General features: G+C 39.1%; 1 protein-coding gene across 6 annotated transcripts in view; it reads left to right on the plus strand.

The window, feature by feature from the left end:
• The window catches only part of LOC126251840 (pericentriolar material 1 protein-like), a 781,694-nt gene that overhangs the window by 589,245 nt on the left and 167,499 nt on the right, over positions 1 to 24,950 (plus strand). For all 6 annotated transcript variants that reach the window (XM_049952507.1, XM_049952508.1, XM_049952506.1 and 3 more), the window contains 3 exons: positions 13,793 to 13,963; positions 16,903 to 17,043; positions 21,810 to 22,011. In XM_049952507.1, the coding sequence (XP_049808464.1) occupies positions 13,793 to 13,963; positions 16,903 to 17,043; positions 21,810 to 22,011 (514 nt within the window). The remainder of the gene's footprint in view (positions 1 to 13,792; positions 13,964 to 16,902; positions 17,044 to 21,809; positions 22,012 to 24,950) is intronic.

Here is a 24,950-nt window from a genome sequence, read left to right on the forward strand (position 1 = left end):
GATTCGAATCTGTGAGCGTAGCAGCAGCGCGGTTCCAGACTGAAGCAGCTTAGAACTGCTCAGCCCCAGCCCAATTTTCCAGTTGATTCGAACTTCATCATCATGCTCCACAAAGCAGGTAGAGAAAGAGAACCCTTCCATAATCATTTCAGCCGTTGATATTCTCAAAGTACAGCGACAGCATTACTGTTGTTTTGATAATAGAGCTTCACCAATAAGCCTCGCTCCTTTTGTCCAAATCTCGTGTTGACATGCCAACAAGTGCACTTTGATTTGTCAAGTGTGTGAGACTGTGAATCGTGATGACCAATCACTGAATATGGTGACCTTAGTTGGAACTGGACGGTAGTGCTGTGATGCATGGCAATCATGCACCCCGTACTCTGGACACTAATGCTACCAAGTTTGATACTTGTACGGTAATTAGTTTCCGTATTATAATGTCTTAAATAGGAAAAGTTTAATTATAACCACCCAGTAGATTGGTCCATAAGTGAGTAGCAGTTTTGTATGATTTGATGTTGCTCGTGTCATCGCTCTGAGTATATTTATCCAATATTGCAGTCGTAGTGTTGTTCTTGCAGTTATGTATTTAATGTTGCATACTTTGGTTTTAATAGTCCACTGAAGGCAGCTCAAAACATTTATTCCAAGCATGGGGTGAGTGATAATGGAGAAGTCATGTCAGAAAATGGTTTTCTCAATTCAAGGAGGACCATTTTAACATGAATTATTTCCCACACTTAGAAAGACTGTATGAAGAACATTTAAACAGATGGATTTGTTATGATACACATAAGTGTACCTTATAAGTGGCAAAAGTGATGAAATATGACCGTTTAACATTTGTGCAGTATTTGCCTTCAATGGACAGGGTTCATGGAGCACTCCTATGCCACATGGTTCAGGCTTGGCTTTACATCATCTTTACCTCCAAACCAGTGAAGTTATACACGTGTTGAATCAAAAAACCATCTGAATGCAGTATGACTGTTGTAGATAATGAGAGAATATACTGTTGATTATTAGTTTTTCTCTTGTTTCACCTATTATATTCAGTAAACATAATTAAAAATGTTATAAAAATGTGCTCTGTACTAATGCAAATGAATTACAAATTATCACAATAACCTGATGCCAAAAATCCATTTTGATAAAACAAAATATATCTGTGAGGCAAAAATCAATCATTGGAAAATCCAGGATGGAACGTAACAGTATTATGAAAAGCAAAGTTACTACTCCCGATATAGTGGAGATGGTGCGTCACAAATATGTACAATAAAAAAAAAACTGTGACAAATAAAGCATTCAGTCCGTAATGCCTTCATCAAAACCGTGCGCACACACACACACACACACACACACACACACACACACACACACGGGACTTGCACACATGTGACTGCAGTCTCAAGCAACTGTAGTGTGGCTACAGTTGACTGAGACTGCAGTCTCTGTGTGTGTGTGTGTGTGTGTGTGTGTGTGTGTGCGTCTGCCATCTGTTTTTGATGTATCCCTTACAGGCCAAAAGCTTTATTTGTGACAATGTGCCTATCTGTGAGTCAGCATCTCTGCTATATGGTGAGTAGCAACTTTCCTTTTCATAATATTCAAAAAAATCCTTTAATTGAGCTTGCCCCCAACTTCACTAATTAGTAAGACATGAAAACATTTGACTTCAAAATGGTCTGTGACTATGCAGTCCTGTGTTATATTCAACTAGCATTTCACAACTGCAAGCAAGTCTGGAAATCTGGTATAAAGCATCCTAGTCAACAAATTTTTCAAGTAGAATAATGCAGATTTTTACAACTCTGCAATTCTACAGTGTCATAAGTTTTTCTCTTTCATATTTATGGGCCATTGCATTGAGATTTCAAGAAGACTTATGGTGGAGAAGTTATCTGAAGATTTTCTTCCTAATGTTTTATCCAGATGCTTGTAGCTCAGTGAGACGACAAGAAAAAAGATGGTAAAGTATACTATGTCTTTGGTAAGATTATAATTGAAGAAAATGGCAGTCTCTACTCCTTAAGTGGCCACATTACCACTGAGTTAGCAAGCCACTGCTGGTTTCATCCTACTTTCTTTGCCACAGTGATGTTTAAGAGAGATTAATGAATGGCATAAAAGGTGAGATTAGTTATAGCTTCTGCATGGAACAGTCTTCATGAGCTCAAAAACTTGAATTTACTACCTCTGTGTCACACCTTAGGTGAGAATCATTCAAAACATTTAATTGAAATGACAAGGGAATTTAGCAGGATAATTCTACACCAGTATAGATAATAACTTGATCATCACAAAGTTATCATATATATATTCTGTTAGGTTGCCAAGTTTCAATTACACTAGTATCAAGAATACTATGTTTTTGTGGTCAAGGAACACCAAGCACTATCTGAACATGCCTTGAAGGCCCAACAGTAACCACCTAGCCGCCATGTCATCCTCAGGCTGTAGGTTTCACTGGATGCGGATACAGAGGGGCACGTGGTCAGCACGCTGTTCTGCTAGCTGTTTGAGGGGAAGAAAGCATGTGCTTCAAAGGGGTGGTGCAGGCAGCTTCTGAGTTGACCAAGTAAAAAAAATACCAAAAGGATAGGTCAGTGAGTTTTACTCCTAATTCTGTAACTAGCGTTAGGGAACTAAAGTGTAGTTACGATTAATATTCAGATGCACAAACTGCAACCGGAATTCTATAAATTAAGAGCAGGGTGAATCATTAGGTTGGCTCTCTGCTTCAGTAAATGATGTAATTATTTCTGCTTCCCTGTCTTAAACTAACTGCAAACTGAAAAACTCATACATCTGATATAATTTGCCTTTTTTATCATCACTAATGGGTATATGCTAAACAGTATGAGTTATCCCACATTTTGCTCTTTTGATAATTGTAGCCTTAAAACAGATTTTCTTAAGAATGCTTTCATTGGCACTACCTCCAATATAGAGGAACATACACACAGAGAGAGAAATGCAGCACTGATTGCTAAACAAGGACATCTACAGAGGGACTTTATAAGCTACAAATAACATAAAATCGCAAAACGAGAAACTAAACTGAGCAAGGAAAAATGCCCAATGCCCAAAAAGCACTGTGCAGAAATAAAAATAGAAAATAAGTACGGTGAAAGTTCATGACAGCAGAAGCCAAAGTCATCTGAACATGTGAAAAGGAACACAAACTGGTGACAGTAATGTTTAGGATGTGTCATCCATAGGGAATACTATAATTCAATCTATAATAATCAAAAAATAGTCTTCTCTTAATGACTACAGTATAGTCGCTGATGATGGTTTGTCAATAAATATGAACAACATGAGAAATATTTTCTTGAACTTACAGTACAGTTACAAGAAAGAGGAACCAAAATAACAGTAAGAGGTTCACCAAGCTGTGCATGATTGGATTCTATCCAGGACATTATGGTTGGAATTTGCTTTTAATTTAATTTGTTTCAAACTTAAAAGCCCTCAAGGCTAACAGAATATTCATGGGAGAATTATCTAGAAGCAATTATTAGAACAGACTGTTAGGCTAAGTAGTACTGTGCTTGCAGCTGAATATGATGGAATCATTGACAATAATTTTAATTTCATTCCATGTGCAGACACTGTAAAAAATGAGTCCTGAATTGCTTTGACTGTGTTGTCTGGCCTATCAAATTCATTAAGTGTTGACAAACTGAATGCATTCATGTGGAAAGCTCGTCAAATGTAAGGTTCGTTGTGTTTTTTCTTTATTTTCTTTTAATAAAAAAATAAAAAATAGAGCTTGGATTGGCATTTACACACAGCAACCCACAACAGCATTAGGGGATATGAATACAGTGGTACAGATGGGTAGACAATTCTTGTATTGGTGGAGGCTATATAAATGCTGCTGGTCCATGACACGAAACCGCTACCATTTTTTGAAAGTAGTTTTATATCCCAGACATAATTTCTGCCAGTGAAAACATTGCTCGGCAATGTGCTAGCAGCGTTAACACAATTATACCCCACACGCAGCACCGGCCAGTTGCAGCAGTATGCCCTATGCTTACACATTTCTGTAGATGATCTCATTTCTTTTGAGGCAGGCTGTGACCTCGCTGTGTTCCCAAATGATGTTCCTGAAGACAATGTTCTGTTCTGTTACCTGAATAAAATCTCTGTTTGAACTAAACAACATTGGTGAACAGGTGTTGCCTAAAGACTGTCACTTAAGTGGTAGATAAAATCATTTTTTTCAGCCACTGAGGTGTTTGAAATGCTCCAAATTAGTCAGAAAGCTTTGAGACTATAGTAATGGCTTAATAATATGTTTAAAATAGCTCTTGTGTACATATACTTGCAAATCCTTGGATAAAAAATAAAAATATAGAGCTTGGAACAATAACTGGGGATATGACTATGATGGTACTGACGGGTAGACAATACCGATGTGGGAGGAATCTTATCGAGTTACTGTCGATACTTTATGCCAAACTATCACAACTTTTTTCACAGTGGTGTGCATACGGATGACAGAAGTAATTACAGTATGTGATTCTACTCAATAGCCTACATTAAGACAACGGCTGCTATATCATCAGGTCCTTATACACATTGTGCCTTAAATAAATATGAATTATACAGTTAACTAATATTGACTGGAGAGTTGCACAGGTCACACCAGTATCCAAAAAAGGCAGTAGGAGTAATTCCCTACATTACAGGCCCATATCATTAACATTGATATGCAGCAGGAATTTGGAACTATATTGTGTTTGAACATTAAGAATTACTTTGAAGAGAACGGTCTATTAACACATAATCGACATGGATTTAGAAAACACCATTGTAGTGAAACACAACTAACTCTTCACTCACACGAAGTGTTAAGTGCTATTGACTAGGGATTTGAAATTGCTTCCATATTTTTAGATTTCCAGAAGGCTTTTGATAATGTACCTCAGACATGGCTTGTAAACAATTTGTATGTTTATGGAATATCGTTTCAGTTGTGTGACTGGATTCATGACTTCCTGTCAGAGGAGTCACAGTTTGTAGTAACTGAAGAAAAGTTGTCAAGTAAGACAGATGTGATTTTTGGCATTTCCTAAGGTATTGTAATAGACAATCTGCTACTTCTTATCTATATAGATGATTTAGGAGACAATCCGAGCAGCCGTCTTAGGTTGTTTGCTGCTGATGCTGTCATTTATCATCTAGTAAAGTCATTAGAAGATCAAAATCAATAGCAAAATGATTTAGATAACCTGTATGGTGCAAAAATTGGCAATTGACCCTAAATAGTGAAAAGTGTGAGGTCATCCAGATGAGTGATGAAAGGAATCCATTAAACTTTGGTTAAATGATAAATCAGTCAAATCTAAATTCCATAATAGGGGAGAGTGTGCCACTGACATGATATGGGATTTGGGATGGACATTATGAAAACAAAGGCACTGTGTAAAAGATAGTGTTACATGGCATGTAATCAAAATTATGCTCACAACACAGGTTCATTATGTTACAGTTAATGAAATCGTCAGCTCTTTGCAATCATCCTGCACGGTTTTTTACTAACTATTAGTCATTTGAATAAGAAGATTTTTTGTTCTTATTCACATGTATTTTACTTCATGGAGTAGCTCTATCTCAAAAGAAGGACTGAGGATAGTATGGCATCAAGGTCATATTCCACAGAATATTTGCAAATCATTCATACCGTCTTACGAAACAAATAAATTGATCCATTTGGTGAATTACAATTCATATGCTTTTGCTAACATAAGGCCAACTGCATTTGCTGCTTTTCTGTTGCTCATTTTCATTGATTTTCACCACAAAATATCTGCATTTGCCTCAGATATTCATTTTTCTCCAGAGCAGTAACAGTGTACCCAGTCAAAAAATCTCATAACAGGAAGGAAGTAATGTACATACAAAGTCTACAACCATTTCTGAAGTTTTTCATAATGATGATAATGTAATTCATACCAGATCACATTATCCAACTATTTTATGAAGAGTAATTGCAGTACAACTACAGGACAGCCAAAAATGTGTGGTCCTGAGTAACATTAAATGATTTACTGTTTTTTCAGCTGTAGGCTTCAAAAAGTTAACTGTAAGTAGATGACAGCATTTCATGATATGAAAATCCCAATGCCTTTTTTAACAAGGTAACAAAATTTTGTATAACAGGGTGATTTTAGTTGTTGGGTAAACTTCTGAACTGATTTCAAAATCCCTGAATTATTGACTGAAAGCTTCTCTTGTGTTGAACGTGATTTATAAGTTTTCTGGCAACCTCTATACAGTATCTTGTTGAAGTTGTCACAGTTGTCTACTTTGGGAATACCAAGCCCTTTTATAAAATGTCATTTATCAGTCTATATGGACCAGATGATAGAAGAGTAATTTGTCCTAATCGCTTTTAAATTGGTAGCTGAATTTTGTTTTCTCTTAAAAAAAGGAATGAACATTGGGGGGAGAGGTGGGGGGTTCTCTGTGTATCTACCCCCTTTAGCAGATTTATGCTCTTCTGTTGCGTTTCTGAAACACTACTTGACTATGACAAGGGTCTGCACATAGATGCAGAAAATTTTAAGGTCAGAGGCAGTTAATGTATTACTAACCGGTGAGGCGTTGGGCTGGCTAAAATTATCGGTACTTTTTGCTGTAATAACATGGACTTCCATCATAAGATAAGGTGTAATTCATTTGTGTTAGTACAGTGCACATTTTTATAACATTTTTTATTAGTATGTGGAATGTAATTGGAAAATATTGAGAGAGAAATTAATCATCAAAAATATATTTTCTCACATTACCTAAAAGAGTCGTACAACTCTCTGGTTTCTTATTATTTCCTGCCTGGTTTGGAGTTAAAGACAATGTGAAGCCAAGTTTGAAATTATTGGGTAGGAGTGCTCCATGAACCAAATGTTAACATTCAAGCAAAACTGCGTATATGATCATTTCTTGATTTTCCTTGCTTGGAATTAGAGCTTGCAGTACCCCAACATATGAATTTTTAACACTGCCCATTGAATGCAATTATCATACAAATGTTAAATAGTTGCACTTCATCACATTTGAGTACACAGGCACTTGAAATGATAAAACTGTGTTGTTATGATTCTCCGCCTCATATAACTGCTTATTAGTTTCAAAACAAATGATACACCACAAATGTCAAGACTTTTTCCACTGACACATAATTTACTAATGCTGAAACAATGCTCATACCCTTCAGATATGCAAAATTCTGTATGCAACTGCATGCACAATATTAGGATTTCAAATCAAAAAAATATGTTCATAAAAGCCTGTGTGACAATATACAGGAAAAAAAGCTATGAACATATGCACCAATTCCCACCTGCCCCCCCGGGGAATTTTTACATACTTTAATACATATTCTAAAAACAAAGATGATGTAACTTACCAAACGAAAGTGTTGGCATGTTGATAGACACACAAACAAACACAAACACACACACACAAAAGTCAAGCTTTCGCAACCAACGGTTGCTTCGTCAGGAAAGAGGGAAGGAGAGGGAAAGACAAAAGGATGTGGGTTTTAAGGGAGAGGGTAAGGAGTCATTCCAATCCCGGGAGCGGAAAGACTTACCTTAGAGGGAAAAAAGGACAGGTATACACTCGCGCGCGCGCACACACACACACACACACACACATATCCATCCACACAGATACAGACACAAGCAGACATCTGTAAAGGCAAAGAGTTTGGGCAGAGATGTCAGTCGAGGCGGAAGTACAGAGGCAAAGATGTTGTTGAATGACAGGTGAGGTATGAGCGGCGGCAACTTGAAATTAGCGGAGGTTGAGGCCTGATGCGTAACGGGAAGTGAGGATATACTGAAGGGCAAGTTCCCATCTCCGGAGTTCTCACAGGTTGGTGTTAGCGGGAAGTATCCAGATAACCCGGACGGTGTAACGCTTTGCCAAGATGTGCTGGCCATGCACCAAGGCATGTTTAGCCACAGGGTGATCCTCATTACCAACAAACACTGTCTGCCTGTGTACATTCATGTGAATGGACAGTTTGTTGCTGGTCATTCCCACACAGAAAGCGTCACAGTGTAGGCAGGTCAGTTGGTAAATCACATGGGTGCTTTCACACGTGGCTCTGCCTTTGATTGTGTACACCTTCCGGCTTATAGGACTGGAGTAGGTGGTGGTGGGAGGGTGCATGGGACAGGTTTTACACCAGGGGTGGTTACAAGGGTAGGAGCCAGAGGGTAGGGAAGGTGGTTTGGGGATTTCATAGGCTTGTAACCGCCACCGGTGTAAAACCTGTCCCATGCACCCTCCCACCACCACCACGACCACCTACTCCAGTCCTGTAACCTGGAAGGTGTGCACGATCAAAGGCAGAGCCATGTGTGAAAGCACCTACGTGATTTACCAACTGACCTGCCTACACTGTGAAGCTTTCTATGTGGGAATGACCAGCAACAAACTGTCCATTCACATGAATGGACACAGGCAGACAGTGTTTGTTGGTAATGAGGATCACCCTGTGGCTAAACATGCCTTAGTGCACGGCCAGCACATCTTGGCACAGTGTTACACCGTCCGGGTTATCTGGATACTTCCCACTAACACCAACCTGTGAAAACTCCGGAGATGGGAACGTGCCCTTCAGTATATCCTCTCTTCCTGTTACCCACCAGGCCTCAACCTCCGCTAATTTCAAGTTGCCGCCGCTCATACCTCACCTGTCATTCAACAACATCTTTGCCTCTGTACTTCCGCCTCGACTGACATCTCTGCCCAAACTCTTTGCCTTTACAAATGTCTGCTTGTGTCTGTATATGTGCAGATGGATGTGAGTGTGTGAGTGTGTGTGTGTGTGTGTGTGTGTGTGTGTGTGTGTGTGTGTGTGTGTGTTTGTGTGTTTGTGTGTGCGTGCGCGCACGCTAGTGTATACCTTTCCTTTTTTCCCCCTGAGGTAAGTCTTTCCGCTCCCGGGATTGGAATGACTCCTTACCCTCTCCCTTAAAACCCACATCCTTTCGTCTTTCCCTCTCCTTCCCTCTTTCCTGACAAAGCAACCGTTGGTTGCGAAAGCTTGACTTTTGTGTGTGTGTGTTTGTGTTTGTTTGTGTGATATCAACATGCCAAAGCTTTCGTTTGGTAAGTTACATCATCTTTGTTTTTAGATATATTTTTCCCACGTGGAATGTTTCCCTCTATTATATTAATCCATATTCTTATATTCCTCAATTTATATGTTGCATGAGCAGTGGTCACACCACTGTTACTACTTCACAGTATGCTAACTCAGTTGATTTTATATTTGTGAAAGTGACTGAATCAACGTGCTGTAGATCATAGATGCAAAGTGTGAGGAGATGTGTCGCATTCACATGGGTGGATGCTTGTTGCAGTAAGGCGACCAATGTCTAGTGGATGGCATCTGCTGTGCCAAGGCAAACTCTCAAGCAGAAAGTGTTCTGAGCTGGTCAGACAGCCATGACTTCCATTCGTGGAAATATTTGTAGGAGGTTGTACGTTTACTCATGGGTCGGAAATTAAATGAATCATTAATGCATTTCCATCAGACTGAAACGTTTAGCATACAGACAAAATTTGGTTTAAAATTGCACCCAAATTCTTGACTTCGTATTAACATTTTTCATTGTTTATCACTAGACTATGAACAGATACAGCTACAAAACAACTTGAGTGGAAGGTAACACTTCTTCCAAAACTTCCTTATTGTACAGTGTTGACCGTTTGTGCAGGTAGCTGGACTTAAGACTGTGAGGGGTGACTGAGTATATTGGAGTCGTCGTGGGGCCTAGCTGGTGGCCAGTGTTTGTCAGAAACTGTATACTCCTCACTAAAATAACTTTGTGACACAAGTTTCAACACAGGGTGTGTTGAGGTCCAGGTGCCACTTGGCTGCAGTTCTTTCTCAAGCTGTGTTCTCTGTTTGGCAGGTTCAAATGGAATTGTATCCACACTGGGAACAACACCCCACTGGAATCTGGAAATCGTGAAGCTATTTTATATAAACACACACACTAACCAATCACAACATTATTTTATTAGCTTTTTTTTTATTGCAGTGGCCTGTAGTAAGCACAAGGAGTCAAAGATCTTGGATATTCTGTACAGAGTTTCAGGATAAAACACAGGAGATATGAACAGAGAAGATTAGCAGTTTCCAGAAGAAAATGTTACTAAGGATTCATGTATATCCACCCATCAGTTGTCTGTAAAACGAGTAGTTTATTTCCATGTTTTGTATTGTGAACAGTGTTCATCACTTGGTTTGCATATTTGTCTTCCAAGAATGGATGCAAGTATTCTTTCTTTACTATGATGATGATAGAGACTTTCAGTCACCTTGTATACTACATGATCATATGCATTCTCCCAAGGAATGTGAACAATACGAGACAGAATTAGACAATCAGCCACAAATACAAATGAGGCAGTGGACTCTAAAGCAAAGCTAAAAAAAAGAAGTCTTATCTCGTGCAAATGGCCTGCAGTGGTGTTCCATGAAATTTAAACATTCTTCAGCATTACTTTGCTTATGTGTGTCGTTGTTTTGCCAGAGTCTGTGATTATTAGACAACAGATCCATTTTCATATTCAGGATTTCCAAGTAACTTAAACTGCTGATTCATGATTGAATTTGTGCTATACTTTCCGCATTTCATCTAAGAGACATTGCTGCATGTGCCAGCAGAGGTGAAGAAAAGTGTGACCCACTTCATAAAGTGAGACATTGCTTTGTTTCCTTCCTAACAAAATCCTGACATCAGTGTTACTGGAACAAAGCTTAACATCATCACTGACTACAATAATAACAAAATTGGTGTTAACATAGGAGATCAGTTCTACAACTATTATGTATTTTATTGAAAGCCTGCTAAGTGCTGGAAAGAGCTATTTTTCCACTTACTTATTATCTTAGCAACTTCACCCTATGTAAAGAAATGACTGTGTGGAATGTGTGACAGATAATGGATGTGAAGATAACAGAGAAAAATTGACTGGAAAAAGAGGATATATTTTTAGTGACAGCCTACTTTATACACAGGAAGGGGCAGCATGTTTATGCATAATGTTGCAGAGGGACTTTCACCTACTGCAAACAAAATTAGTAAACTGGCTGCTGCAAAATTTACTAAGATTATGGGAGAAATACTTGCAAGTGCATTAGGAAGGAGAGTAGTTTAAAATAATATTTTTACTACTCAAGAGAGAGAAAGCATATAATTTTTTCTTTTAATTCTCAGTTATTGCAGTTATATATCCTAAAATAAACTTATTCGCTTAATATACATACTTATTCACTTAATACACATACTTTTCCCTTTGAAATAGTGTGACGGTCATCTTCCAGTAACATTTCTATATTTTGCAATGTCATTTAAAAGCAGCAGGTTCATAGCAAAATACTGATTGAAGGCTGTGTCAAAGTGATAATCACTCAGTCAGAATGGCATATACAGAAATGTGAGAGATTACTTACAAACAGCAGTTTTCACACAGCATAAATTCATGCCAATTTGAAAGTTTGCAAGAGATAACATTTGAGATTTTTCTATGTGCATTTGAGAAAACTATAAACTTACAAGACAGAGCCAGTACTTAAATTCAGCAGGTGGAACTCTCAACACTGTAAATAGGTGCATATAAAATCACAAGAAACTATCATAAATTTTGAATCTAGTATGGAATGTAACAATACTAGAGAAGGAAAGTTGCTACTCACCATATAGCGTAGATGCTGAGTCGCAATAGGTACAACAAAAAGATTGACACAGTTATAGCTTTCAGCCATTAAGGCCTTTGTCAGCAGCGGACACACACACACTCACACTTATGCAAACGCAACTTGCACATACTTCTGCAGTCTCAGAGAGCTGAAACCACACTGCGAGCAGTAGCACCAGTGCATGATGGGAGTGGCGACGGGGGAAGGGGGGGGGGGTAAGGAGGAGCAGCGGACACACACACACTCACACTTATGCAAACGCAACTTGCACATACTTCTGCAGTCTCAGAGAGCTGAAACCACACTGCGAGCAGTAGCACCAGTGCATGATGGGAGTGGCGACGGGGGAGGGGGGGGGGGGTAAGGAGGAGGCTGGGGCAGGGAGGGGGAGGGATAGTATGGTGGGAGTGGTGGACAGTGAAGTGTTGCAGTTTAGACAGAGGGCAGGAGAGAAGGTGCGGAGGGGGGAGGGGGTAAGTAGCGGAAAGGAGAGAAATAAAAAGAAATTAAAAGACTGGGTGTGGCGGTGAAATGACGGCTGTGGAGTGCTGGAATGGGAACAGGAAGGGGGCTGGATGGGTGAGGACAGTGATTAACGAAGGTTGAGGCCAGGAGGGTTATGGGAATGTAGGATGTATTGCAGGGAAAGTTTCCACCTTCGCATTTCAGAAAAGCTGGTGTTGGTGGTGTTCAGCAACAGGGTGGTCCATTTGTGTTTTGGCCACAGTTTGTTGGTGGCCGTTCATGCGGACAGACAGCTTGTTGGTTGTCATGCCCACATAGAATGCAGTACAGTGGTGGCAGCTTTGCTTGTAAATCACATGACTGGCTTCACAGGTAGCCCTGCCTTTGATGGGATAGGCGATGTTAGTGACCAGACTGGAGTAGGTGGTGGTAGGAGGATGTTCCCATTCCAGCACTACACAGCCATCATTTCACCGCCTCACCCAGTCTTTTAATTTCTTTTTATTTCTCTCCTTTCCACTACATACCCCCTCCCCCTTCGCACCTTCTCTCCTGCCCTCCGTCTAAACTGCAACCCTTCTCTGTCCACCACTCCCACCATACTATCCCTCCTCCTCCCCCCCCCCAGTCTCCTCCTTACCCCCACCCAGTCGCCACTCCCATCATGCACTGGTGCTGCTGCTCGCAGTGTGGTTTCAGCTCTCTGAGACTGCAGACGTGTGTGCAAGTTGCATTTGCGTGCGTGCGTGCGTGCGTGTGCGTGTGTGTGCGCGCGCCTGTCTACTGACAAAGACCTTAATGGCCAAAAGCCATAATTGTGTGAATCTTTTTGTTGTGCCTATCGCGACTCAGCATCTCCGCTATATGGTGAGTAGCAACTTTCCTTCTCTAGTATTATCATAAATTTTGGAAATATCAATTCCCTCCTTGGGGAGAAAAGTGGAATATGTTAGAAAGTAGGGGCAAGTCACTCAGTCTCTAGAATGAGAAGTCCTACCAGTTTTCCCTCATCTTAGGTGTGCATGACCTGCTCCTCTTTTCTAACTTCCCCCAACCTATAGTGTTTTCCTCCCTGACAAAGATGATAATTGTTCTTAAACCTGGGATAGTGTCTTGTACTTTTATATTTATCTGCTGGCAATACTAAAAATTTTACCTCCTCTAGTTAAGTATTGGCAAGCTGTTTTGTTTTGTAATTTTATCAGTTGTACTAATTGTGTTCTGAAATTATTGTTATAAGGTGTTAACATATTTGGTTACCAATTTCTGATGTACTGCATAAGTTGTTCACATCCACAATCATTAAAGACTTGCAATGAGTTCATTTTGCATGTCAGATTTGTGTGTAAACTAAATAGTGTTGTTTGTAGTTTGAAGTGTGTGTTATAGTTACTGTTAATACAGTTATAAGTTACTGACAAAATGTTATAGTCTCTAGGTTATGTTCATAATGCCACGTTAATGTGTGGTAATAAAATGTCAGAAACTACTTTGAGAATTTGAGAGAGTCTCGTGCTTAGTATATTCTCAACATTAATGGCTCCCTCGTAACTAATTGCCTTAACAATTTTTTTTTCTCTTCAGCTACTCTAGGCAAAATCTTTTGTCAACATCTACAAAAACAAATGAAGTGCTCTCTGAACGATCTCGAAATGCTTTACATTCTTCTTGTCGTCAAGCGAGCCAGCAAAAGCCAGTAGCATCCTCAGCCACTTCTCCAGATCATTCTGTTGTAGCAGCAAGTTCATCATCACTGTAAGTTTCTTCTGTGATATTAGTGTAGTATAATGATGTACACAGTTAATTATACATTCCCAATATTAAAGAGGAAGTGAATCTGCTATGTTTTTTAATAATTCTTGTATAACAAAAGTTAAAAATCATAAAGTTATTATCATTTAGAAGCACAACTAATGCAGACATTGTGGATACCGTATGGTGGTTTATGATTTTCATTATTTGATAAAATCTACTGTATGTGTACTGCTAAAAATGGTGTTAATTAACCATAATGAATTGGACTGAAATTTACAAGTTTGCTTTGAATGTACATTCATTCTTTTTCCATTTCTCACATGAGAGGAAACTATGCCAATTGATTTTTTATGATTTCTGTGCACAATTCTTTACGCACTGTCATGCAAAATTATCTGCTCTCTAATGAGCCTCTCAGTTTAAGAGATTACTAGGTAACTGTGCCCCAACATACACACAGTATGTGCAGTCAGTGAGCATTTAGAAAATGTTCTGATAAAATTACTGAACAACATTAATGTGAATCAACTGAATTTTCAGTTTTCAATTTTGTCAACAGTACAAGAATTCCATTCTGCTTTTTACATATATGCACATAGTACAAGGACCATGAATACATTTATTGAAAACAATTTGAATAACATTTCATGCAGTTTTTCCCATTCCTGCTAATCATTCATGGTGCTGATTTTATCGATGTGCTGAAAATTTCAGTCTGTAGACATAATTAGTTTTATTTATGCTGGTTATCTTCATGTCTTTGTGCATCTCTCTCTCTCTCTCTCTCTCTCTCTCTCTCTCTCTCTCTCTCTCTCTCTCCCACCCCCACCCCTGACAAAAAAAACTGCCCCCCCCCCCGCCCCGTGCAAAGTGGTAAGCAGGGGGGTCATCTTTCTCTCTTCAGGGAAAAATATGTAGGATCAACCTGGCAACTGGTTTAAATTGAATATGATGGAAAGCGTTATTGCCTGTGTAAAGAATGCATTGCCTGGTACAAGATGATTCTAATAGTTCTTTGCTTCATTACTACTATTGAAGCGCCTCGAAAACTTGCAGTTGTACTTTTATGATATAATGTACTGTGATCAATGTTTGTTCTTCTAGTGGAAGACTAATAGTTTGATTACTTTTAGGGAACATTTGTTTGCAATATTTATACGCCCACTCATTCAGGGCTACTACAGAGGTATGCATTTTAATCTGTAAAAATCTACACTTTCAGTAAATATCTACTTTCTGGATCCCATTAATTAATCTGTACATCCCCATCATTAACAATTTAGGAATGTATCAGGAGCTGATTTTACAAAACTGTCTAGTGGCTGTTGGTAGTAACTTTTAATTAAAAAGATGTTGGTGAAGAAATTTCCATTCTGTTGGTATTGCAATTTTAACTTTCAGCTGAGCATCTTTAAATACCTCATGAAGCTTCTCTGAACCAGTTTCATGGATGTACTGAGGTTTCCTTCAGACATTGTGAGTGATGCAATAGTTAAGACACTGGGTGTATATTTTGAATGAGTGGTGTTCAACAAGGATGATTCCTTTGAAAAGGACACAGTGTAGCAAACATGACTTATGTTTATGTCAGTGGCTGCATAGCCACAGCGTAGCAAAGTTTGAAATCGGTGATTTGGTCTTCTGTTTTTTCGCAACTATGTCAACTAAGTCATGCTAATTGTCAGTAAATTAGCATATTGCACTAATGTTCTCACATTTATTTCGACAAAATTGGTTTATATAACTGAAGATATATGTTTTGACAATGACTTGGGTTCTACTCCAAGTTTAATGATTTATAATAACACTTGATAATGACCTAAGGCCAAAACCTAGATAGTGAAATAAAACCTGTTGTACAGTCAAATGACAGTTACATCTTTCAGAAACTTAATTTATACTCCCTCACATGTCTAACTTTCAAGTAAAACTCATTTTAATTTTTCCCTCTGTCCTTACATTATTTAATCTATGTATCTGATCGATGCCTGTAGAATAAATATCGGAAACCATGCAGAACATAATTTAAGAGACCTTCGGTGTAAAAATTGTTGTTGTAGGTCAGTGGTTGGAGCAATTATTCGTAGAATGAATGGGAGAATTGGTACATAATTTACACAGTTGTGAACAACAGACTCATGTTTTTTGCAACCTGAATGTGCAATACAATTACTTAGAGGGGATGATAATGCTCTTGCAACAAACTAACTCGACTCAGTAAAAGAGCCCTTGTGAAATTCTTACTGGTTGAGTAAGCGAGACAAGTACAGTTTTAGCGGTGGTGTCTTCAGCAGAAGAAGTCTTAAGTAAAAGATCATTCTCAACAACAGTTAGCATTCGCTCACTATTTGACACCTCCCCATACAGGACTTTCTTGATTTTCTGTGTGTTTTTGGGCCATTGTGGTACGTGTATTCATTTTCTACATAAAAATCAGTGTTATGAGACAAAAAGAAAAACACATAGTAATTTCCCAGAAGACGTGATAGAATTTACAATCTTCCACATTCTTAGAAAGTGCATTGCTTATGCACCACAATAGACAATGTTTCATGCATGAAAAGTTCTGTATCAAATTAAATCAATGTTATGGATTGCCGTGGTGCAGAAGATCTTCTGCATAATACAATTGTGCCTGTGCCACCTTAATAGTGAGGTAAGTACCTTTTCTTCTTTCTATGATTAAAAACTCTGAAACAGCTACCATGTTCACAAAATGTTGCTAAGGTGGTGTGGTAGTCCTTTCTTCTGCAACTGTCTTGTTTTATATAGAGTAGTGTCGCTCTTCTTTTTAATGTGTCTGCTCATCACCTAGAATCTAAGTTTACTTTTAAACCAGAAAAAGCACAGATGCGAAATTTTGTCAACAATTGTGACAGTACTGTTCATATTGTGAGATTTGAATCCCATTGATGAAGCTTTAGTTTCTGTCTTCACAGGCCCTGCAAAGAGAAGTTGAACACTAAATGTCTTGATGGAAATGTTGGAAATGTTAGTTTGCCTGGAAGGTGGCCTATTCAAGATCATACCAACAATTCATCAGGGAATACGGGACATCAAGAAAATCGGCATAAACAAAAGTAAGTTTAATCGTAGTATGCAGTCTTTCATGGCTGGCATTTGCATAGTTGCTAATATTTGTTTTATGGGCAATAGACCATGGCCCAAGGCTTATTCTATGCCTAATGTTTTATCTTCCAATGCTGGAACATCTTCAGATGCTTTAATGACTCAGAAAGCAGCTGCAGTCTCACACAAACTCAGTAAGCCAAACTGTTTACATTTATCCATGAACAACCAGTTTGTGACATTATCAGATCATTGCCTAGCCCAACGTCATGCCAATGTATGTTATGGAGCTTGTACTGGGTAAGAGTTGATCTGTTTGTTTTGCTTAGCTGTAGGGCTCACAAGATCAATAGTTTAAAGAACCTAACTATGGAAGTAGATTCTGCAGTAGCAATGAATAGACAGGAGGAGAAATTCAGTAGACTGCAAAAGAAGAAAGTAACTTTCCTACCTTCATATGGGAATCATACTGTTATTAATAGGTTTGACTGGGATCTGTCTAAGAATGAAATAGATGTGCCTGCCAAATGCGGAAACTATGTGGCTGCACTCCATAGAATACTAATGGAAGACACTGTTGCTAATATTGAAATTGAAATCCATATTTTGCCTAAAGCAACTGCAGATGAATTATGCATAGAATTAGGTAGGATATTGCTTAGGAGCAAACTACCTTACAGGAACCTAAGGAAAAATGAGATGAAAGCTTGCTGAGGTTTAAATTCTGATAAAGATATTCTAATTCTTCCGGCAGATAAAGGCGATGCTGCTGTGGTAAGGAAAAATGAAGACTACTGCAGTAAACCATGACGGTACAGAGAACTTAAAGGAAATTCCACAATTTCAGTTCCTAGGAGAACTAATAAGCTAGTAAAGGACTCTTCAGTCCCATTGACAAGAAGAATCTCATAAAATCATGAGCACTATCACAAAGTTCATAAAGTTTACCAAAAATTCACAAATACGGTATTCCATTAAGACCAATTGTTAGTGCTACTAATTGTCCAACCTATGGGATTTTGAAACACTTAACCACTCTCCTATAGCCATTTGTTGGCAAACTGACACTTATATTAAAGATTCTAGCCTTTTCTCAAAAAAATTAGTCTTTCAGGTTGAATCCAAGTGATGTTGTGATCAGTTCTGATGTTATATCTCTGTGTATTATGATTCCTCATAACAAGGCCATGTCACAGTTGGAAAGTATTTTTGCAAAGGATATATTAGATTTCTTTAAACATTGTCTAACATCAACTTACTTTCAGTGAGAGGACAAATTCCGTAAACTGACTGATGGTGAGGCTATGGATAACCTATTCAGTGCAGTTGTAATGAATTATTATATGGAAAAATGTGAAGAAACAGCCCATCAGATGGTGAAGAAGAAACCCTCATGGTGGGTTTGGTTGATGAATGATACTTTCGTTATATGACCTCATGGAGAAAAAGAACTGGGAGAATTTCTAAATTTTCTCAATAATATAAATTCTAATATGAAGTTCACTATGGAAAAAGCGAAAGGAGGTCAATTATCATTTTTTAGTGTACAGCTACTTTGGAAAGTCGATGGAGCTTTAGGGTATAAGGTCTACAGGAAGCCCATTCACATGGATAGAAACATTCCTAGAACTTCCAGTCACCATCCCAAGCAGAAAAGAAGAGTTATCAAAACAATGGTGGACATGGCTAAAAGATTCTGTACTTGGAGGACAAGCTTGATCATTTAAGAACTGCCTTCAGAAGAAGTAGCTGTGCCGACAGAGGGATAAATAGGGCACTACCCCTAAAAGATCTAGAGCTTTTAACAAAAAAGAGCCAACTAAAGGGAGTGTTTTCCTTCCACTTGTAAAAACTGTCACTCAGAAAGCACAGAATTGATACAGTGTTTAAACTAACAAGAGGTGCACGAATATTTGAATACATCAAAAGATCTTTTCCCATGGCTTGCCACAGCAGGAGTTTATAAAATCCCTTGCATGTGCAGTCATGTGTACATAGTAACTGCAAAAAGAAGCATGAACATGCATCTTAAGGAACACAAGAGAAATTGTCACTTGGGCAATAAGTCCACAGTAGCAGATTGTGCTGTGGTACCAGGGAACCACCAAATTTATTTTTCTGACTCTGTGGTTTTATTAAGATCTAATAATTACTGTGCTAGGGTGTACAGAGAGGCTGAAGAAATTTAAAAGCACAAAAACAGTTTTAACAGAAAAGAAGAATGATAGAAATTAGATAAGTTGTGGGCGTTAGTGGCAAATAAAACAAACAGCATCAACTCTTTCTTTCTACAAGCTCTATAACATTCGTCAGTATGACTTCACATTCCTAGGTAGTAGTCCGATGATGTAAATTCCAACTGTTGCATGGATACTTGTAAACAATTTGCTTTGCAAAGCTTATTTCAGACTAATTGATTTCTGAGTTGTTAAAGCCTCTGATAATGTCTCTAGCATTGGAAGACAAAAATGTTAGACAAAGAATTATGTCTTGGTCCACAGCCTTATGCTCATAAAACAAATGTCAGCAATAAAAGTAAGTTTTTATTCCTGCAAGTTTACCTGCATATTGCTTCATCACACCAGACAGTATTGTTCGATCTCTCAGTATGAATTTGATTGTCTACTTCTATGATGATCATGACAAATCAACCCCTTAAGTCCACACTGGTCAAAGTAATCAGTCAGTAGAACCATTTATGTTTGATTGTGATAAGGAAAGAAGGGGATTCAGCAGGCTGGTAATGGAGGCCCAGAGTGTTAGTGCCTCAGTCTTGTAGATGGCTATCTTGTAGTGTGTTTAAAAGTTGTTTTAATTACTATTTGTTGCACTGTGTATACTTGTCCATGTGAGAAACATAATTTTTTTAAATTCACTCCACAACAATTGAATGTTTGCCCGTCAGATTTATTTATAGTCATATTGCACACTTGTCTTACCAAAAGCTGAAGCCTTGTAAAGCTCGGAATGCTAAGTTAATTGAAATGAGTAGAATTTGTGGTATGAATACTGACTTGTCTCTTTCTTCTCTGTTTAATATTTTCACTTTTGTGAAGTTGTTTAAAATATTTTTTGGCAAGGGCATGCCAGTTACATAGATCAAATGTAGGAATTTTGTTGGAAAGTTTATGCTTTCATCTTGGTTTATCATTGTATTAATGGACTAAAAAGTTTTTTCCTCACTTGTATTGTACTCTGTATTCACTGATGTGTTTGTTGAACTATGTCAATTTTTGATGCTAGAGTTGTTCACCCACACAACTATTCTTTGTTTACGTAGTTCCTCTCTATAAGCGGATACAGTTTTTTCACGAATTGTTCCTCTGTCTTTACTGCACTGCACGGCTTATCAATTGAAGGCAGTTTTACAAGAGTATGGATCAGTGTGGTATGAGCCATTTCCAAGCTGTATTCTAGAACATATGAAAACATTTGTTAACATTCATGAGTATTTATAAAAGCTCAAGAACATTAGACAGCAATCTCAAATTTTTTCTCTTGAAAAATACAGGGTATCTCAAAAGGAATGGTTCAACATTAATGGTTTACAGCATCCAAACTAATTAAGATATTTATACCATGCTTGGCTTACATGAGAGACTATCCTAAAAAGTTTTTATGCCATTTCTTCAATCTCAACATGAATGCCTTTGGTGGCACGTTCAGTATTGATCCAGTCTGTATTCGAGTTCTATCCGTACTCAGTGCAACGTATCTACATCCCTTTTGGCAGTAGCATTGTGTTTGTTTACTTTACCACAGATGTGAAACGTTTTCTCACCAGAAAATGTTATGTTGTTATAAAATTTCCATCCTTCTCTAAATGGTGAAAAACATCCACAGTGAATTGCATATGTTGTGGCTTGTTGCCTGGTTTCAGTGCATCCGGCTATTACACTCAGGATGGATACATCTGTAACCGTTTCTGAAGAACTCTGTGCATGGCCACTCTAGGGATTTGTAACATCTGCGATACCTTTTTAAACAGCCTCCTGCAGTGAACGTTGAAGAGCCAACCATATCTGTTCTGTGTTGGCTTAACTTGTCCCAGGTCATCCAAGATTATGCGTCACATCAATGCTTTCTGTCTGCATAAAATGCCTGTACCAGCAGTGTATTGGCGTTCGTGAGGGTCGGTGCTTCCTATACCGAGTTTGGAAGTTCCTTTGAACCTGCATGTCCGATTTGGTCTGAATAAACCATTTCAAACACTGAGCCATTTCTTGAACTGTTGTTATTATGCTTCACTCACAACAACCTGGAACACACACAAACAAAACATTGTGAATGTTTCTATCATGTAAGCCAAACATGATGTGAATATTTTAATTAATTTGGACACTATAACACATTGAAGTTGTAGGGTATCTTTTGATATACGCTGCACATTGATGCTAAAGAGATAGACGGTATCACGAGCACCATGGTGTGATGGGACCACATCAAACACTCATATCTCCATAACCACAGGAGCTACCACTGCATTACTGCTATAGTGCACAGTGAAGCAACAAAATGTAGCCCCAGACATAAAGACTAGTGATTGCAATGGGCGGTTTTGGTTGTATTGCCAACTTTACCCACAATTTCACTTCTTGATCACACTAGTAGTAACTGAAGTTATGTTTGGACTCCCGTATGGCTTAATTGCACATATTTTGCAATGAGAGAAAGACATATGTGCTAATTTAAATCCTCAGAGTCTTTAAGAAGAAGTTACCTATTGTCAATTATTATTCCGTTCTGTGTTGTACAATATTGTTTTCTTTACTTTTAGGAAGTCATCCATGGAGCAGCCACTTGGTGAAGTTTTATACTCTGAATTTACTGCACTAGTTGCTGCAAATGAGAACCAACAACATTTCCTCTTACAGCTGTTTGAAAATTTGAAACAAGTCAATTCAGAACCACTGCGCCAGGGCACTCTTCAAGTGTTACAAAATTTTCTTTCCCAGCAATCTCACAACAATAATCCTTTGGTAGGTATTTTAAATATATATTTTGAATTTTTACCTATACATAATTGATAAAAAAATATATTTAGTGTGTTGTTTATTTCTTTATTATAATGCTGCAAATATTTTACTCAAGACGTATCATATGTTCCTTAAAAGTAGCCATTCTGGTTTGCCCCATGATGAAAGCATTTATTACTGAGCTGTTTGTTTTCAAAAAAGTCAGTGTTGGGTAAATTACCTTTGAGGCAACCAAATGCAGATGAACTAACCTACTCTTCCACATCTACACCTGTCTTCTTAATATATATAAAGTTAAGAATACATATGTGTGTGTGTGTGTGTGTGTGTGTGTGTGTGTGTGTGTGTGTGTGTGTGTCTGGGAACTCCTCCCAGACACACAGCCTTAGAGGACCAACATAGGGAGGGCTTATAATGCTGTAGCTATAATACGCGTGTAGATACAGATGTGGTGTTTTTAACCCCCTGCCATATGGGCTACCCTCATGACATGTATGTTTTGTGAAAATAGTATTGACCTGCTCTCCAGAGCAGCCTACATGCCAAGCCCCTATGGAGAAAAGAGTAGGCAATGCGCTATTACCTCCTCCCCCAGCCCGCCATTCATGTGGAGCACGTGTTGGTCTCACCGCAGATTTCTAGTACTGAGCCACAAACAATAAACCAAAGTTTACGGGCCTGAAGATGGCGAAGATGCAACGTCGAAACCAGTAGCCAAATAAATATAAAATTTAAGTACAGCTGGAGGGGTTTCATTTTTAACAAAAATTATACCAGCTGTGTCCCACCTTAATCCAATTTAAATATCGATGTATGAAGATCAAAAAACCATTTGTTGACCTTGATATGTAGACTGCCCTGCAAAACAGGTCTATAAATCATGCTGATTAAACTCCCACACAACACACCTCTCATGCGGGGCAGCATACACATCAGCAGCTGAAAAATTGTTTCTGGCCATATCTCCATTCCTATGGGAAGTAGGTTAAAACCTCCATGCAGTGTGTTGTTTGTGTGCCACATTAGGTTGAAATCAATAGAGGGGTATGAAAGGAAATGCCAGACATACATAAAAAACTAAACTCCATCCAAACAGGCTATGGAAGGCCAAATGGTACCGACCGACCACCATGTCATCCTCATCCCACAGGCATCACTAGATGCGGATACGGAGGGGCATGTGGTCAGCACACCGTTCTCCTGGCCGTATGCAAGTTTCCGAGACCAGAGCTGCTACTTCTCAAACAAGTAGCTCCTCATTTTGCCTCACAAGGGCTCAGTGTAGCCCGCTGGCCAACAGCAGTCGGCAGACTGGATGGTCACTCATCCCAGTGCTACTTCGGTGATCTGACGGGAACTGGTGTTACCAATGTGGCAAGGACGTGCGCTACATATGTACATACAATCTGTGTGTGTGTGTGTGTGTGTGTGTGTGTGTGTGTGTGTGTGTGTGTGTGTGTGTGTGTATTTTCCTCCCTCTCTGCCCATCTCCTCTTCTCCTCCCTGTCTGCCACCCCCCCCCACCCCCCCACCCCCCGCAAGTGCCACAAATGCACTTGTGTGATGGTACTCCACTCCAACTATCCTTGTGTCCCAAACTCAAACTCCACAATCCACCAGTAGTTGTCAGAAATTGATATAGATATGAAATGCAGACACAACATATGGCATGTAAGGTTACATTCAATATTAGACGTACTGTTCCTAGGTGCCATGATGTATAAACTGGTGGGTGATATCACTCTGCTACATGCCACATATACACTGAAGAGCCAGAGAAGCCGGTACACCTGCCTAATATCGTGTAGGGCCCTCCAGAATGTTGAAAGTGCTTAATAATGTTCATGTCTCAGGTGTTTGGTGGCCAGTGGAAGTGTTTTAACTCAGAAGAGTGTTCCTGGAGCAACTCTGTAGCAATTCTGGATGTGTGGGGTGTCACATTGTGCTGCCAGAATTGCCGAAGTCTATCAGAATGCACAATGGACATGAATGGATGCAGGTGATCAGACAAGATGCTTACATATGTGTCACCTGTCAAAGTCATATCTAGATGTATCAGGGGTCAGGTATAACTGCCAGCCTGCCATCCATGTGGAGCACATGTTGGTCTCACCGCGGATTTCTAGCACTGAGCCACACACAATTGATTTCATCAAAGTGTACGGGCCTGAAGATGGCGTAGATGCAACGTCAAAACTAGTAGCCAAATAAATATAAAATCTTAAGTACAACTGGAGGAGTTTCATTTTTAACAAAAACAGTTTTTTTGTCCCCAGCATGTAGGCTGCCCTGCGTGACTGGCCTGTAGTGTTTGATTTATACAGGCCTGCTTTATTGACTTGTTTTTCAGGGGCTACACCTTCAGATGGGCATGGCTGGGGTATTATTGAGACGGATGGAGAGGATGGACAGAGACAGAGAGTGTGGCAAGAGGGGATGGATGGGATGAATGGGAGCAGGAGACAATGGACAGTGAGAGGGGATGGACAAAGAGAAGTGATAGGAAGGGGGCACAGAGATAGGGAGGCAGAAATGGATAGGGAGAGAGCAATGAGGGGAGGGGATGGGTAGGGAGAAGGGTCAAGAGGTGATGGACAAATAGGTAGAGTAAGAGTGGGAGGAGAGGGACAGACAGCAGGAGGGAGAAAAGGGGGGGATGGACTATGTGTTTGGGGGGAGGGGGGGCAGAGGTTGGTATGGACCAAGAAGGAGAAGCCGGTGAAGGTGCAATTGATCTGTTGAATGTGTACACACATAAAACTGCCAGAAATAGGCTAGTATATGTATTAAGCTTATGCATGTGTTGGTAAGAGCTTCTCTTAATGAATGTAGCTGAGAATATGTAAGTATGTGTGGGAACTCCACCCATGCCCATGGACGAAGTGGGTCAGATTTGACACACGAACTTTTTGCACCAAGAGGACCAACTTAGTGAGGTTTCT

This window comes from Schistocerca nitens, chromosome 4 (assembly GCF_023898315.1).
Source record: "Schistocerca nitens isolate TAMUIC-IGC-003100 chromosome 4, iqSchNite1.1, whole genome shotgun sequence".
Lineage (NCBI taxonomy): Eukaryota > Metazoa > Arthropoda > Insecta > Orthoptera > Acrididae > Schistocerca > Schistocerca nitens.